Source organism: Haliotis rufescens, unplaced genomic scaffold (genome assembly GCF_023055435.1).
Source record: "Haliotis rufescens isolate VD_foot unplaced genomic scaffold, xgHalRufe1.0.p SCAF_3, whole genome shotgun sequence".
NCBI classification, from domain to species: Eukaryota; Metazoa; Mollusca; class Gastropoda; order Lepetellida; family Haliotidae; genus Haliotis; species Haliotis rufescens.
In genome coordinates, this window is record NW_025964001.1 from 3,072,681 (window position 1) to 3,091,418 (window position 18,738).

The 18,738-nt window shown below is 40.8% G+C and overlaps 1 protein-coding gene across 1 annotated transcript in view; it reads left to right on the forward strand.

The window, feature by feature from the left end:
* The window catches only part of LOC124131778 (Golgi integral membrane protein 4-like), a 69,917-nt gene that overhangs the window by 2,915 nt on the left and 48,264 nt on the right, over positions 1-18,738 (forward strand). The window contains exon 2 of the mRNA XM_048403553.1: positions 18,021-18,082. Coding sequence (XP_048259510.1) covers positions 18,021-18,082 — 62 coding nt within the window. The remainder of the gene's footprint in view (positions 1-18,020; positions 18,083-18,738) is intronic.

Genomic DNA, 18,738 nt, shown 5'->3' on the forward strand with positions numbered 1-18,738 from the left:
GTATCTCGTTTCTTTCAAACGCGTAACAATGCGGAGGAACAAAATGTTCCATTATGGAGTACAGCTTTCATATGGGTTACAACATGTTTTAATTGTGATTTCTTTATATAAGTGATTTGGAGAAAATCGATTATTGTTGTTGTTGATATTATTATTGTTATTGTTGAAAACATAATAACAATTAAATTAAATGTATTAACACGATATCTTTTTCACCAACAACAGCGGCAAAAGTACCGGTTGTTATGTAACACTGCAATACTGTTATTCCGCACTACATACACGAACACAAAGGGGTCGGGTAGCCTAGTGGTTAAAGCGTTCTCTCGTCACGCTGCAGACCCGGGTTCGATTCCCAACATGGGTACAATGTGTGAAGCCCATTTCTGGTGTCCCCCGCCGTGATATTGCTGGAATATTGCTAAAAGCGGCGTAAAACCATATTCACTCACTACTCGGACACACGCGTAACTGTTATATGCGGATTCATCCTAGAAATAAAATAGGATTTTTAAAACTGTTAATTTTGCATCAGCGGTCTGGAATCACAATGTTGAAATGTTGTGTAACTTCCACAAGTAGAAACACGGTTTTCAATAGCTATTTCGAAATACATTATAAAGCTCCATCGTTCATTCTCCCAAAGCGCACGGTGTAAATTGACTTAGTATGTTGTATTAGTATATTGAATTATGTATATACGTAGGCGACTGACAAAAATACCCGGTGCAATATATATATATATATATATATATATATACGTGTTTGGTCACGTGTTTCGTGACGTAAATTTTATAATTTACTCATTTTGTAATCAGCGAGGAGTAATTAGCAAAATTGTGACATAAGTGCTCCATTGACTCTCCAATTAAAAAACACCGCATTCACTCAACCCGCGAGACACTTATAGATCTATATTAATCCTCCCGATTACCTCAGCCTAGTACTAAAGCATAGTCCGTGACGAACTTTCCTTTCTATAGTTTCAGTTCAAGTTGTGGCACTGTTCCACAATACGACTTTGCCAAAACGTCCGATTTACGATCTTTTTAGCGCTCGGATCGCTTTGTGGGTCAGGCCCTGCTTCTACCAAATGGGATGAGGATGTGAGATATCAGAGTGGTGATGATGTTCACATCCTCCAAAGTAGAAACCAACGTTAATAATTTAAGAAGCGGGAGTCTGATTAGATACAGCGATTTAAAACCTCTGGTGCAAGATGGTTGTTTTCCGACCCTCCATCATAGCATTGCGTTTTGTTATTTTTAAAAATGGGAAGTGCGTTTGCTCAGGTATTTACATGTTTTATTTGTCTTGTTTTTTCCTTTCTGCCAACCTTCAAATGTAGGACCAGTGGAACATCTTTACCTATAAATGGGAACTAAATTTGTTCAGATAGAGACACGGTCTGTGATATTTGATTTGTTTGTTTGGTTTGTTGTTTAACGCCGCACTCAGCAATATTCCAGCAATATGACTGCGGTCTGTAAATATTCGAGTCAGGACCAGACAATCCAGTGATTGAAAACATGAGCATCGATCCACGCAATTGGGATCGATGACATGCATCAGCCAAGTCAGCGAGCCTGATCACCCGATCCTGTTAGTCGCCTCTTACGACAAGCATAGTCGCCTTTACGGCAAGCATGGGTTGCTGAACACCTATTCTAACCCGGATCTTCGCGGGTCCTGTGGTATTTGATGCCAGATTATGATAATGTATACACATTTCGCGTTCTTTACTTTTAAATTTTGAAAAAATACACTATAGTTACACATTAAAAAGAAAGTGCATTTTCTAAACTTCAAGCTTTCTGACCGTGTTTTACAGCCATTGTCATCACCTCACAGATCAGATGAATACATGTTCTTCAGATCTATTTTCCAAAGAGGAATATTTTTATTACTGTCAGCAATAACCGTTTTTAAGAAGTGATGCCATATCAATGAAAATATTTTATTAGTTTTAAGATTGTTATTTCCCTTTCAAGTTAACAGACTACTCCTTTCATTGTAAATCAACTTAATCCGGTTTGGCGTTGCTTGGTGCTATCTAGTCCGGCTGACCATGAACCCTGATCCGAGTGCGCCGGGGACTATACCGGTTATACCTGTTCAATACGCCGAGAGAAAAAACGACTGAATAATACATGCAATACATACGGCCTCTGTTTCAGGGCCTTACCACAATCAATGGGAATTAGACTGCTATAGATCATGTGTACTGTAGGTTACAGTCGGGCTTTCATGTTTTATCCAATGATTTCAGGTGTAAAGTCATGTTTCTGCTTCTGGTATCATGACGTGCTATTACATCCAATCGCGAGATGTCTTGAAGATCCAAAATAACATCATATTCTGTTTTGACAATCGTTTATGTTTTTATTTGTTATTGATGTCTTTGAAGTTCAAAATACACCCAATGACACCTTGTTTATCGACACTGGTGTTTTGTTTAAATGAGATATGACGTCACCCTGAGGGTAATTTTAACATTCTCTCGCTGAAGACTTCCTTATTTGGAATTTATTCCCGTACTGTTTTTAATCACATGTGGGCGTATAAAAATATTAGAATTATGTTGGTAAACAATATGTTTATCCATGTTGTTGACAACAATTCAAGACACATCGCGGTTCAGTGCGTAAAAAACTGCCTGGCACTTTGTGGGTCGATAACGGTATTTATTTACTGATGACGTCATGCTGAGCCCCCGGGGGAGCCTACAGGTACAGACCGTCACTCAGCACGGTCATGGCCTCATGCATATTCATGAAGCCAAGCGTAGCTACTGTGTCATGAATATTTATATCTAACGGTCAGTTGTGCTGTTAACAAAACTATGAGTGGAGCCAAGGTCACACTTCGGAAACACAGCGGGAAGAATATGGTCGGAATAGTAAAATTAAGATTTCTTATGCTCATGAAAAAGGTTTTGTCGCTTTTATTTAGTCTATTTTATAAATGTCTAATACTATTTGATTTGGCTGTTATATATTCACATGGTGAGCCATGAACATTGACCAGGGAACCTATCTGCCAGTGTCCATTATCAATAACTTAGCAAAGATAACTTAAGTGTTGGCTTCCATTACTTAGCTATGATAACTTAAGTGTTGGCTCCTATTACTTAACTATGATAACTTAAGTGTTGGCTTCCATTACTTAGCTATGATAACTTAAGTGTTGGCTTCTATTACTTAGCTATGATAACCTAAGGGTTGGCTTCCATTACTTAGCTATGATAACTTAAGTGTTGGCTTCCATTACTTAGCTATGATAACTTAAGTGTTGTCTTCCATTACTTAGCTATGATAACTTAAGTGTTGGCTTCCATTACTTAGCTATGATAACTTAAGTGTTGGCTTCTATTACTTAGCTATGATAACTTAAGTGTTGGCTTCCATTACTAAGCTATGATAACCTAAGTGTTGGCTTCCATTACTTAGCTATGATAACCTAAGTGCTGGCTTCCATTACTTAGCTATGATGACTAAAGTGTTGGCTTCTATTACTTAGCTATGATAACCTAAGGGTTGGCTTCCATTACTTAGCTATGATAACTTAAGTGTTGGCTTCCATTACTAAGCTATGATAACTTAAGTGTTGGCTTCCATTACTTAGCTATGATAACCTAAGTGTTGGCTTCCATTACTTAGCTATGATAACTTAAGTGTTGGATTCTATTACTTAGCTATGATAACCTAAGTGTTGGCTTCCATTACTTAGATATGATGACTAAAGTGTTGGCTTCCATTACTTAGCTATGGTGACTAAAGTGTTAGCTTCCATTACTTAGCTATGATAACCTAAGTGTTGGCTTCCATTACTTAGCTATGATGACTAAAGTGTTGGCTTCCATTACTTAGCTATGATGACTAAAGTGTTGGCTTCCATTGTCACCTACCAGCGCCAATCATCTGTTGGCTCCCTATGTTAGCTTCTACCCTTCGTTATTTTCCACCTTTCGTTATCTTATTAATTTTGTTGTCCTTACATATATATGTTCTCTGCCTCATGGCATTCATTCACCTGATGAAGGAGTAAGCATATACTCCGAAACGTTGTGTTCCCCATAATAAAGAAGTTGACATCCATATATTCTCTTCCTTGAGTGACAACATGGCAGCAATTTTGCAGGCGTGACACCTGGTGTCATTACTATTTGGTAGTGATTCATGAACACATGTCACGCTGTAGTCGGAATCGTACAACGGACTCTACTTTTAGCAGATACTTTTTATGTTATGGAAAGGGATTTGTTGTGTGTATTTTATATCCATGATAAGAAATGCATCTTTAAAAATGTGTTTGATCAGAAAAACATACCAAGCTTTTTTCCAACGATATGACTGGTGTTTGTACCAAGGTGTGAAAAATTGAACCAACAATTTAAAAAACAACTTCGATGTCGATGACACTGGGTGTTCGCGAAGCGGTCATCATGCCCTGCCATGATAGAGACTACATACATTCTAATAATACAATGGTGATTCTTCTCGAATCATTTAATATTTTATAATTATCTATTTTTAACTTTCAACATTTCATTTTTTAAATTACAGCATTTAATATCAAATACAATATTACCCTAACTTGACAGAAATTCCCTACTTGTAACCGCAAGTAACATTCACGGTGCAATTCAGCCCATTTTGATTATTTGCTTTGTTGATGTATAATTGTGATAAAACATTACCAGACTACATGTAACAACGAAATATAAAACCTTTGTTGTTATTGTTGTTTACAATCACGCTGAGGAGATTGGCGCCTTGAATCTCATGCTCTGAAGTACAGGAAGGATTTGCAAATTTTCAATCAATATCAAGGATGCAGAGTTTCTTACTCGTTGCGGTAGAACCACGTCTTCACATGCTGTAATAGTCAGAAGCATCTCAGACCGTATGCTTGACGCGCCGTGTTTACCATAGGATTGATCATTATCTAATCTTTTTGTTTCGCTAACATTGAGTGATTACATGAATGTTTGAAAGTGCTTTTCGACATTATTTGAATTAATTTCAATACTCGTGAAATGAAAATTCACAGCACTGGCAAATCATGCTCTAAACAGTCCACTGGTTTAATTTTTTACGTCCTACATGAAAGCAGTAACGTTTGCGGTCGAGGACGTGATGTGTTTTGGGTACGAATCTAAGGGTTATTTTGAAAGCTTTTGTAACTTGATACAAGATCACAAGAACCTACCGCATCCTAGAATTGGAGGGAGGGCGGATGATATACTGATGTTCTTTGACTTTGTCGATCTTTATTCCCTAGAAAATGTAAGCGTTTAATATAATGGATAATGTTTATTAAAGCGGTCACAACAAACATATCCCAGATAACTAGCTGTTTTAAACACATGCTTTTGGTATAGGCGGAATCCCACATCGGACTCTGTTTTATCAGATGTTTCTTATGATTGTGTAGGCGGTTAAGTAGCCTAGTGGTTAAAGCGGTCGATCGTCACGCCGAAGGCCCGGGTTCGATTTCCCACATGGGTACAATGTATGAGGCCCATTTCATCCCCCCCCCCCCCCCCCCCCCCCCCTTATATTGCTGGAATATTGCTAAAAGTGGCTTATAATTGTAGAAAGTGTTTTGCGAATAACGTTAATTTAATTGAGATATATCACCCACAATCATAATCAGTAATTGCGCTATCCTGTCACTGTATTTTCTGATCCATAACTCGATTGCCTGGTTAGTTTACAGGCCGCCGTCTCATGGCAGGGTAATGCTGTGCGGCGGCGGCAAAAAACAAAGACTTACTTTTTTATGCAAATTGTGAGTGGCGGGTGCCCCGGGTGGGGCAGGACATGCTTCCCCTTTCGCAAACGAACGGTGCCGGCACTGATTTTCAGTAATTCATTAATATAATTTTCACCGATATTTTGCATGTTACGCCCAATGGCACTTGTTTTCCGCGGAGAATCGAGATTGGTTATTCTCTGGCGTTGACGTTTAATCTTTGTCGATAGTCACATCTGAGTCTAGATTAAATCAATACTCTGAAATGTTATCTGTTACTCATATATAACGCTGTCTGATCTGGTGAAAACACAGCAGACAAATGAGAATCAAATAAAGGTACTTTGTATGTTTTAGTGGATATTTTTAACAGAACATTCCCGTAATAATCCGAAAAAATTACCATTCTCATATTATCCTTTCATTAATCTGAGATGTTCAACATTATGTGATTTGAAACCCTTTCTTCAAAGATGTTCAATGTTGTAGACATAATAATGTGTGTTTTTTAAACAAGCTATGTTTCAAAACTCTAGATTTCTCATCCCTATATGACTATAAGCAAAGCGTGAAGATTACCTTGCCTTTGCATGTGTTTGTGAAGAGTGCCACCGGTGGGATTCATAGACACATGATATAGTCGGAATCGTACAATGGACTCTTTTTTGTGATTCTAGATCGGGTTTTGTCGTTATTATAATTATTTAGAAATAAGGCAGGCGTTTAACCCTTTGACTGACTGACTGAGTATGGTTTTACGCCGCTTTTAGCAATATTCCAGCAACATCACGGCGGGGGACACCAGAAATGGGCTTCACACATTGTACCCTTTGAGATCAACCATATCCAGATTTATGTGTTTGACAGCTTTGTGTAAAATTCCAAAAGCATGCAATACAAATAAATGAATTTATGTCAGGTTTAAGGCCGGGGCCGCAATTCGCAGGTAGGAGTTATGTGCCTTAGATGTGCCAGAATCCGATTATTCTCCTTGGTTATGATCCTTGGTTTGTCCACACCATAACCCTGTTCCTTTGTTTCACCAAGGTGGGACACATCGGGGTCCGCAGCACATTGGACTTTCTTCCACGTTAAGCAGACACGTGTCAAACTGAAATAGTCTGTCAAGCTGTACGTTAAGTCCGAATTTGGTAATTGTCAAAATTTCAAAACAAATCATTAGAATCCTATCGCTGAACCTTCTACTTGCTGACGGTTGTGGATACTTCCCCCAATGAGTTGTCTCAGTGCCGCGCTTGTCTCGAACTACACGCTGCTCGAGTAATATTCGACGATCACAAGGACTTCGAGTTAAAGAGGTTTTACTTTCCCTTCACCTTCACCAAGTGAGTGAGTGAGTATGGTTTTACGCCGCTTTTAGCAATATTCCAGCAATATCACGGCGGGGAACACCAGAAATTGGCTTTACACATTGTACCCATGTAGGAAATCAAACCCGAGTCATCGGCGTGACGAGCGAGCGCTTTAACCACCAGGCTACCCAACCGCCCCTTTAATAAAAGTTTATATTTGCAGAAGCGTTGACTCATTTAGCAACATGTTGACATTTAGAGGTAAACACTAGTTGACATGATTGTTAACACCAGCAAATGAAACATGCGCCCCAGACTGACCGCCGTGTTTAAAGCCTCAAAAGTGAGGTATCTGTTTATGTTAGCGCCATCAGCAGCCTATGAAATCTTACAATGACACAGTGCACCGATGACACACTGTCTTGTTGAGGTCAACATGGCTTTAAACGACATAGACTTTCCACCTCAGTATCAATCAACGCTGACATTTAACCACATTGAATCTCCTGCAATTTTCGCAATTTGGCGGCAGTCGCATCTATGATTGTTTCTGAAAGGGATTTTTTACGGAAGTAAACTATGTTGACTCGTAATTAGTCTACTGAGGTGTCGCAATGTGCGTTCATTTCCGGTCCTGGTTGAGACTTTTAGATCAGAGTCATATGTCAAGCTGAGACTGCTTCTGTTGCATTTGAAAACAATGGTTTACATTAGATGAAAAATGATGTTTTACGACCCTTTCGAAATTATTGCACTTATATAGCGAAGTGCATGCACCTACCTCTATGTGCGTGCGTGGGTGCGTGTGTGCTTGCGTACGTGCTGTGTGCATGCGTGCGTGTGTGTGCTTGTACTAGTCCGGACGTATGCCGTTTTTTTGTACTACCCAACTAAGTTACCATGCCGCAGTTTAACATGGATTCGATCGGGAGTTCCTCCCTTACGAGTGGAATCAGATCGTTGTGATAATTCTCTGGGGGCGGTCGGGTAGCCTAGTGGTTAAAGCGTTCGCTCGTCACGCCGAAGACCCGGGTTCGATTCCCGACCTGGGTACAATGTGTGAAGCCCATTTCTGGCGTCCCCCGCCGTGATTTTTGCTGGAATATTGCTAAAAGCGGCGTAAAACAATACTCACTCACCCACTCTCCTCTTTCTGATCCAGTTAGCCCCGTTATTGACTCGTTACCTGTAGGAACTGAAAGAGAACAGAGCTGGTTGCCAGATGCAATGAAGTGTATGAGAACTTTAATGATATTTAGGTTTTATACCCACCAGCCCAGATATATTTTAACTATCTGCCAAGACCTGACGTGCCATAATTTCCAAAGATCGAATGTTTTTTTATAATATTGTAGATGTCATTATTGAGGGCATTTAAAGTCTCTCATAACTACATTGGTGGTTCGTAATATTTTACTGTGTATCATTTTTTATTATGTATGTACTGTGTTTTTTATTTCTTGTTTCTTAAACACAATACCGAGGTGAGATTTTCATAAAATACCTTGTCTGTCTGTCTGGATACCCCACTCAGACAATATACAGACTCTTAGCCGACCAGTCCTTGTTTTAGCCCCTTAATGCCGAGCGCCAGACAGGGTAACAACTAGATTGGTAAGTTACTATACATCAAAACAGTGGAGTCAAACCTTGAATAACTTGAATCAAACTTACAAGGACGTGTCAAGTCTTATCCTCGTTTCAATGTACAAAGTTACCACGCATATACTACAGCTATTCTGAGATACAGTAAACTACGGTTATAACGAACTCAAAGGGACCACTAACCTTTGTTTGTTATAACCGTAGTTCGTTATAAGCATATACACAGCATTACTACAGCAAATAGTCGGGAACAAAAATCAGTTCGGTATATCCGTCAGTTCGTTATAAGCGTGTTCGTTATAAACGTACTTTACTGTACCACTATTACAGGGAAACCCCGTTAATCCGGACGGTTCCGCACGGATTAACGAGGTTCCGGTTCAACAAATCATTGTCACTGAGTAACGTCCATTGATAATTTTTTGAAGATCCAAACAATATTTAGCGCAGGGCATGCTTACCCTTATCCCGAACACCCGATGCCATCACTACTTTTCAGTGATTCATTCACCGTTATTTTTCCTGTTACGCCCTATGTGGAATCTGTTTCGGCAGCTAATCGAGACTGATTATTCTCTGACGTCGACGTTTTATGTTCAAATTTAGCATCGGCAGCAGATGCACCAAACGCAAGATAATCTCGCCTCGTGTCCAAATGAATAATCGTCAACGCAGCGCTGTAGTTCCATTAGGGGGACAGGAGTCATTACAGAGAGAATTTCTCCATCTAAAGCAGCCGGTGATTGATCTGCTCCCGCAGAGACAAGATTATTGTTTGGATCACGTTGTTTGAGAGTCGATGACCAAAGATTAGATGCATATCGCATCCTTCACATGCAATCTCCCAGTGCACTGCCTTCCAGGCATTGGTGCTTGTAGATACGTGATATGAAGTGTGTGTATGTGTGTGCATGCGTGCGTTCGTGCGTGAGTGAGAGAGAGAGGGAGAGAGAGAAAGAGAGAGAGAGAGGGAGCGAGAAAGAAAGAGAGAGAGAGTTGGTCAACTGGATGGATTCTGAAGGTATGGCGTGATCATACGCTATTATCGTCAGACACTGATTGTTGGCATTGATCATTTCATAGCTTCATGGATCATTTCATACTGGTACATTGTACCATGAAGTGCCATTGCGACAGAATTTCAAAATACTGACAAAAAAATATTTATTGTAAATCGAAGCACACATCCAAATCTGTTTCAGTAAAGCATGAATCCTTTTGCATCCCAAGCGATAATAATCCAAAAATGTATTTCATTTACACATTTCTACCATAGCAGTGTTTATAGGTTAGAAGTGGCCCGGATCCCGGTATCCAACAATAAAAAAACTACATACAGTGTCTACGGTTGATTCTACTATGCATTTGGACATTCTAATTGGTCAATCAGAGGTATCAAATGACAATAACCCTTCTGATTGAAACGGCTGATTTGGAGGCCGAATCACCGTGGAAGCAAGTTTTTATAGAAAAGTACTTCTTTCACAGTCATTGTCAGTAGGCATTAAAACATAGTTAGCTGTTCAATGCAGATTTTCGGTTACTTAAAAATTAAAAACGTGTGGCAGTACGTTTTTGGCAGGGAAATAGACATCGACCACGAAGAGCTTGAAATTCGACGCTTTTCTATATTGGACTGTGACGTCATATATTCAACGTCACAATGACCAGTTTGACGTTATAATGGTGACCAGTGGTTAGAACTAAACATTGCAGGCTTTTTATTTAGGAGAGCTATGCTACACACTTTCATATGCAGCTTTATACCTTGTTACAGGCATGTAATGATGTTCCTTAATTCAGATCGAAAACCACTCATAACATTGAACTCAAACATTGTCATTTCATACAATATCTTGAGTGTTAATATTGTCATGGTGGAATGGAAATTAAGCGTTCGGTTCAAATTTCAATTTAGCGCGATTAAATCTACTGGTAACCTAATTGAAAACGCAGTATGTTTATCTCCTAATTAACGTCACTTTTAGCAATACTGTAGCAATATGACCAGAACTGGCTTCACACATTGTACCCATGTTGGAAATCGCACCTGGGCCTTCGGCGTGACAAGCAAACGCTTTACACACTTGGCTATCGGATAGGAGACCGATTTAACTATCAAAACCCACAAACCTGTCAATTGTTTGATACGCATTACTTAGAAGTTGACGGATGACAAAGTAGACACAATTTATGGATAACGTCTTTAATTACTGTAAAGGAGTTTCGGTATAGATCCTTATACCGTTGTCAAGTAGTCTTGCTTGACAACGGAATAAAGATTTATACCGAAACGTCGCCTTTACAGTATTTAAAGAAGTTTTAATCCATAAATTGTGTCAACTTTGCCAGAAGCATGTCGATTTGCATCGTTTGTCCGCAGTAGCAAGGTGTATGGATTAGTAGAGGGCTGGTAAACGCGGCTTCTGTATTGATATATCTACTTCTTGTTCCGCCCTTCATGACACAGGTTACAACCAAAGCAGTGGCTGTTAAAGCCGCCCAGCTGTTTCCAGCCAACGGCAAAATGTGCCCTTATGGGCTGTTTATGAGCAAACATCGCTGACATGATTTGTACGAGCGCTTTCTCATAACTGGAACTAATTACGTGACAATGACTCATTCATTTACCATCATGAAAATGTCAGTTTCAATATGTTTGCTGGAACACTTGCATTTAGAATATTTAAACAGTGATTAGCAGACACGAAAAAATGCAAACTCTCTCTGCACCCAATGAGGTGAGGTGAGGTGAAATGGGGTTTAACGTCGCGTACAAGATTATTGCACTTATATAGCGACGTGCATGCACGTGTGTGTGTGTGTGTGTGTGGCTGCTTGTACTAGTCCGGACTGATGCCGATTTATAGTGCTAGCTCACTGAGATACCATGCCGCAGTTTAACATGAATACCCCACTCAGACACAGTATACTGACTCCGAGCCGACCAGTCCTTGTTTTAGCCCCTTAATGTCGAACGCCAGACAGGGTAACAACCGCACCCAATGAAGACGTTGGTAACCTGATGAAGCATGAATGATATATGATGCCTTTGGGCCACGTAAATAGTGAACGGTGAGTCTGCGTCATTGTGCACCTCTAAACCTGTACAGGGGTCGCGGGTGGCCCAGTCGTCTAAGGCGCCGCGATTCGCTGTGCAGAGTTTCGTCCCTTGGGTACGCCAGAAACCTATGATTGTGGGTTCGAATCCTGATTCGCCCGATAGTGTTTCTAGGTTTGTCAGCCCCATACCCGTGCTCGTGGGTTTCACCGAAGTGGTAAAGGTCTGAGACCTGCATCACTTTGGGCTGACACGCCGTGATATAACTGTAATACTGTTAAAAACGGCGTTAACCCCAACTCACTCACTCACTCTAACCTGTACAATGGTAAGTTGAGAAAATGACGCATTGAAGGAATCCACTAGTTATCTGCTTACCATGGTAAGTACTTCTCGAACGCCCACATATAGTAAAACAATCCTACAACTAGACTAGCATTGTCGCGAAGCATGGCTGGACATACAGCGATAAACAGAGACTAATAACTGTATGCCCATGGTCCTCAGATGGGAGGACATCACAGTAATGATGCATCACAATTTCACCATGATTGCTGTCGCCCAAGCAATAAATAATACTAATTCTATTCCAATATCAGATCATGACTATGCTGTTCTTGGATCAATGCTAACAGTCACAAAATAGATTCCATTACAAACCAAATAGGACGCCATAGAATCTGACGCTCTGGTGTGATTGGCTGCTTGGCGTTCTCAAGGAGCAGGTCTTGTGTGGGTTAAACTCGGCCGACCCTGTACTTGAACCCGGACCGATCTGACGGAAATACAATTATAAGGCTCTCACAACGTGTATTTCTGGGGACCTACAACAAAGGGGAGCCTATGCGTGTCAATGGTCTTGTCGCCGGATTTAATCCCTAAATAATGAATAGGGGTTTTCATGTGATGGTGCTCATTTGGAGTTGGCCATTGAAGCAGTTGCCTCAGAGACTGTCATTCACTTCAGACATTCCACTACAACGAGTACTACCACTCATATACTACTACCACTATTACGATGATGGCGATGATGACGACTATGGCAATGATGACAGTGGTGATGGTGATGATGATGATGATGATGATGATGATGATTATGATGACGACGCTAGAGGTAGTGACGATGATGATAGTCCATGTTTAGAATGAGAACGATGACGACAATGACAATGACAATGATGATGATGATACCAACGACGACTATGACAGTGATGATGATGATGATGATGATGGCGATGATGATGATGATGATGATGATGATGATGATGATGATGATGATGATGATGATGGCGATGATGATGGCGATGATGATGATGATGGCGATGATGATGATGATGATGATGATGATGACGCTGCAGCTGATGATGCCGACTACGATGATATTATGTCTATAATGAGAACGACAGAACAGAGTTTAAAATCGCTCATCAAGAAAATAAATGCGAACAAAGTTGCCACTTTATCCACGCTGCCTCCAAACCCAGCAATTACCCAACTCTGTGGAACCTACTCCAATATTGAAATAACCACAGCTAGCCATCACCACACACTAGCCAGAGTGCGGCGGTCATTACGACCCTATTTCCGAACGTCCCACCAGCTTCAATACAATCACGTAGAGTTGTATTCCACAATATCCTCACAGGCCTGAATTCCGTGTCTACAAGATGACAGAAAGAATTATGCAAACGCATATATTTTTACATAAAACTAACCGCGTGGAACACAGGGATGTGCTGGCAAAGATTCTTTTGGCGCATTTTGGCGCTTTCGTTACGAGGAGCCTTGTTGACAAGGAATTGTCTGTGATGCGGAAAGGTATCATGCAGCGGATGCCCAAAGTTCAATATTGTCCCGTGCAATATTGTTCAGTCCCCTGGAAGCTTTGCCTGTCAGTCTTGGTAATTCGAGATGCCTGAGAGTGCTTCTGCAAACTGACCTTAATCTTACATGCAAATGTTCTGCTGGAGGAGCACGGTTTAGATTGACGTGTTGGTGATTGGATAACGGGTCATGCTGAGACGAAACTCAAACACAAAACCCCTTATGCATAACACTGTACAAGGAACATAATGAGTGTTTAAGGGTGTTTCCGGCTAAAAATGAAATGCAATTCAACTTCATTCTGACATAATTTTGGAAATACTCAAATCCCATTGTTCAATCAGAGGTTTCAAATCGCATTTACATAGCTCTGGTTCCAGCAACCAGCGTTGGGTTCCCAATTAGTATAGTGTCTCATGTCAGCGAAACTTTCCTAAAATACAAAGGGTTATCATCCTTTTACAAAAAATTACTTTTCCTGACAAAAGACGCCGCAATTTGCTGTGCACAGTTGCGTCCCTTGGGCGCGCCAGGAACCAATGAATGTGGGTTCGAATCCCGGTTCTCCCCGATTATGTTTTTAGGTTTGTCAGCACCATACCTATGTGTTGGGTTTCACAAAAACGATAAACGTTCATCAATTCGGGTTTTCCCACGTCCAGCTGACACGTCGTGATGTAACTGTTAGTAAAATACCGTTACAAGAGTTAAAGCCATAACTCCCTTAGAAATGGGGATTCATATTACATCTATAGTTGTTTCAATGTTTTATTCCCATCATACAGATCAGAGTAGAGATTGAACCACTTATTTGTATATAATAATAACATTTTCAAAATCAAACTAATACGTATTTCTGCAGAGCAACGTTAACCGCTATGATCAACTACTATAATCACATGTCTGCTTGATAGCTCCGCACACTATGGCGCAGACTGACTTCGGTCAACATAATCACGGGCATCACGCCTGACGGAGGGTGCACATCTTTATTACTGTCAACCACGTGACGTCCACGGAGGTCGTTGTTCCGGGCCAGGCGGTGTGAGACGTCCACGGGTATATGTACGTGTTAATTAAGGACGTCCTCCCTGATGGTTCCATTTGCATATTGTAAAACCATATTAATCTTATTAATCATGTACACAATGTGTGGTGCCGGTTGTGTACTGGCTACTTTGTCATCGACCGCAAAGTTACAGGTCTGTCTAACCAGTTATTGTAACTTGCATCTGAACAGTTGAATGGGAACTGGGGCTTAGAGGTTGGTTATAAAGAACTGGGTTCTGTCTTTGGTGGAATCCAATTTTTAGAACTTTCCGTGATCAGTTAAGATTATGCGATCGCTTTACTTGTTTGGGTCGCAGAATGTGTGATTATTTTACTGTCATGAGTTGAGCGTTGACGTACCACGAGCTCAAACACGTGTTTGAGCTCGTGGTACGGCAGGTGCAAAGAAAGAGCGTCTCTTGGCATGCGTTGACAAATGTTTTTTGGTGTTTTTTTCAGGTGAACAATTTATTTGCCTTTGCGTGTGTTTGTTGCGGGTGTCACCGGTGGGGCAGGGCACCTTTTCGCGACACCTCCTATGATAACTATTTGACAGAGATTGATAAACATATTTGGGACTCATTTGTTTGTGAAATAGTCGGAATCCTACAATGGACCCTGCTTTAAGCAGAGATTATGGAAAGGGTTTTGTCATCTCTGTTGACACAGGAAGTATGGGTTCTTTGGAAAGAAGTGGCAGCAAAATATGTTTTCTCCAGACTTAAATTAACAGTAGATATGGTATCTCTCGATTGACATGGACAGAATATATAGTATCCCATGTGATTAGTTTGTCATGAAATGTTCCCTTTTCTTTTAGAAATTAGAATATTTTTTAATATTAGTGTTGGGTATTAAATATGTTATGTCTTGAAATGTGTTTACTCAATACGCAGTTGATTGACACATGTCCAAAAACAATGAAAAAAACCGAATAGCTTCATCATAACTACTTTTCTATGTATCACAAAAAAATGACACCTTCGTCGACACAGACAACGACGCCGACACCGGCATCAACGCAAACAACGACACCGACAACGACACCTACGCCGACACCGACACCTGCACCGACGCCAACAACGACACCGTAAACGAAACCGACAACGACACCTACGCCGACGACGTCACCGACGTCATACCACTTATCATAGCTAGAGCGAGGCACCAGATTAAACTCGCGTGTGCCACAAAAACAGATTTGACAAACGTTGTGTTTGATGAAATATCACCACTGGGACACCGCATCATTTCTCTCTCATTGTTTAATACACCAGCTGACACTGCAAGTAAAGTCCCATCAAAGCCCATACACTTAAAGTTCTGCAATCCATCTGCCGACAATGGTGTTCCGAAAGCTCGGCGTGGATGTAAAAAGAATGCAAATCACTTTTATACGATAAAAACGTCTGTCGTCAAATTACATGATAAGATACAAAATGTTCACGATCCATCAACACAATCGGATTAAAGGAACCATTAGCGTTTTGTACATGTGCCACGGGAATACAACGTCGGTGTTGCGTGTTTGTAAATGAGTTCCTCTGATGTAGCTGGTGGGGGTTGAGGAGAGCACCTGCTCCACGAGACCAGTTTTACGGCCTCATGACTGGGCGCCGTCCTTTGTCTTAATGGCGGAGACAATTCATCTCCGACGAGATAACGTCTATTTGAAATTTGGGGCTAGGACATTTGGGCATGAAGCGGGCATCCCCATGGGCACATACTAAACTCCCTTCCTTGACCTTGCTGGTCTGTTTCGTTATCCATATGAATCAGAATTTCTGCGCGGATTGACAAAATCAATACAAAACAATTTGGCCAAGAAGTTTAACTTCTTTAGATATAATGGATGGAATGAAATCGTTCAATAATTGTCAAATAGCCAGTTACCTTCCACTGATTTCTCGGTACCAATTTACACACTGGAACTAGAAACACAAGGCACCAGTGAAACCGCCTCATCTGCTTCGTATTCAATCTGCGGATAAAACTTCAGAATTATATTCTCACACTCGTGTCTTTGATATCAGGTGAGGTGAAATGGGGTTTAATGGCGCGTCCAAGTTTATTGCACATATATAGCGACGTGCATGCACGTGTGTGTGAGGCTGTTTGTACTAGTCCGGACTAATGCTGAATGTATAGTGCTAGCTAGTTCACTGAGATACCATGCCGCAGTTTAACATGAAAACGCACTCAGACACAGCATACTGGCTCCGAGCCGACCAGTCCTTGTTTTAGCCCCTTAATGCTGTGTTTCAGACAAGGTAACAACAAGTACCATCTGTTAACGTCTTTTGTATGACGCGGCCGGGGATCGAACCCCGGAACTTCCGCTCTCCGGGCGGACGCTCTACCATTAGACCCCGGAGCCGACCTATCATATCAAATATATCAACACAAGTCAATAAACGTTTAAAACTCTGAGGTCTGGCCTGGTCAGACGTGGGTCACTGCGTGTCACCTTGTCCCAGTAGTGTGGGTCGTTAGTTTAGGCTGTTAGAAAAATCACAGGTTTTTCTGGTCGAAACTCCGTTGTTTACTCCGTGACATACCAAGACTATTGCTGTCACAGTAAACAACACCTTGCACCCATTCCCTGTCGTGATAGATGATGTGGTTCCAGGTTCCCTTGTCCACTGTAAGCCATATTTCACAAGGACAATACGTGTTATTTACGTTATCACCTGATTGTCTGGTTTGTTTACAGGCCGCCCTCGCATGGTAGTACTACTGTGCGACGTCGGGCAACAAACGCTTACTTTTTATGTGTGAGTGATGAGTGTTTCCGGTAGGCAGGACATGCTTACACTTTTCGTGAACACCCAGTGTCGTCACTCATCCATAGTTTCCACTGCTATTTATCCTGTTACGACCAAAGGAATCTGTTTCAGTGGATAATCGAGACTGGTTATTGTCTGGCGTTGATGTGTGTTTTTTTTATTTCTGTACTTTTAATAGTGTGAAAACCTTTATTGGCAACTACACAAGCCTTCATAGTGACAATGTAACACGATCTTATATTACAGTGTAGGTTTAGGAACATGATTTAACAACAACGAATGTGTTAGACTAACGTTGTTGTGTTGTTGTTTTTTGTGTAACAATCGCTCGTTATATATGTCATAACAACACATTCTCCCCAGTTGTGCTAACGTTGTTGTGATCTTGTTTCGGTGTAACAACCTCTGGTTATATATGTCATAACAACACATTCTCCCCAGTTGCGCTAACGTTGTTGTAATCTTGTTTCGGTGTAACAACCTCTGGTTATATATGTCATAACAACACATTCTCCCCAGTTGCGCTAACGTTGTTGTGTTGTTGTTCGGTGTAACAACCTCTAGTTATATATGCCATAACAACACATTCTCCCCAGTTCCACTAACATTGCTGTACTGTTTCAGTCCTGTCTGCGCCCGCTGTGGACCCACGCCACGCCGCCAAGGTCAACGCTGCCTCTAAAAACGTGAGTTACGACTTTCCTGTGGATTAATATCACCTGAATATTATCATGTGTTAATTAGGAGATAAGTATATTACTTTTATATTACTAAGTAATATTGTCTCCCCACTAATTACATATACATCTGCATTATGAAAATACCCATAAACAAAACAACTGTGTAAGTCAGTACTATATATACTACTGAGAAGAAGTTAAAGAACACCTGATTTTTTCATATGACGACTATAGTTAATCCGCCATGGCAAAATCGGGTGTCCATTAACTTACTTTTGTATAGTAAAGGAACCTGTGCATGTCTGTTAAGTGGAATATTACCAGGAACCCGGATATCGGTACTGAGGACTTAATTTTCAGTTTCGAAGACATAGTTTTTTCATTTCCACTGGTTTAACTATATTGGGTACCGTGACGCCATATTGACATTGTCTCCATATATGAAGAAGGTGCGTCTCTCTCCTCATCACAACAGTGTAGACTTCGTGTACATAAACGACAAGCTTGTTTAAACAAAAGATTAGTTTTGAGTTCAAAATCAATTCACTCGAGTACGATAAACCTGAAATATGTCTATTTCTAATCAACAGCAACAGTTTCCGTAGCAACAGACTAAAATTGGTTTCGCTGGAGCCGTATTTTGCGTATATATTGTCATTATT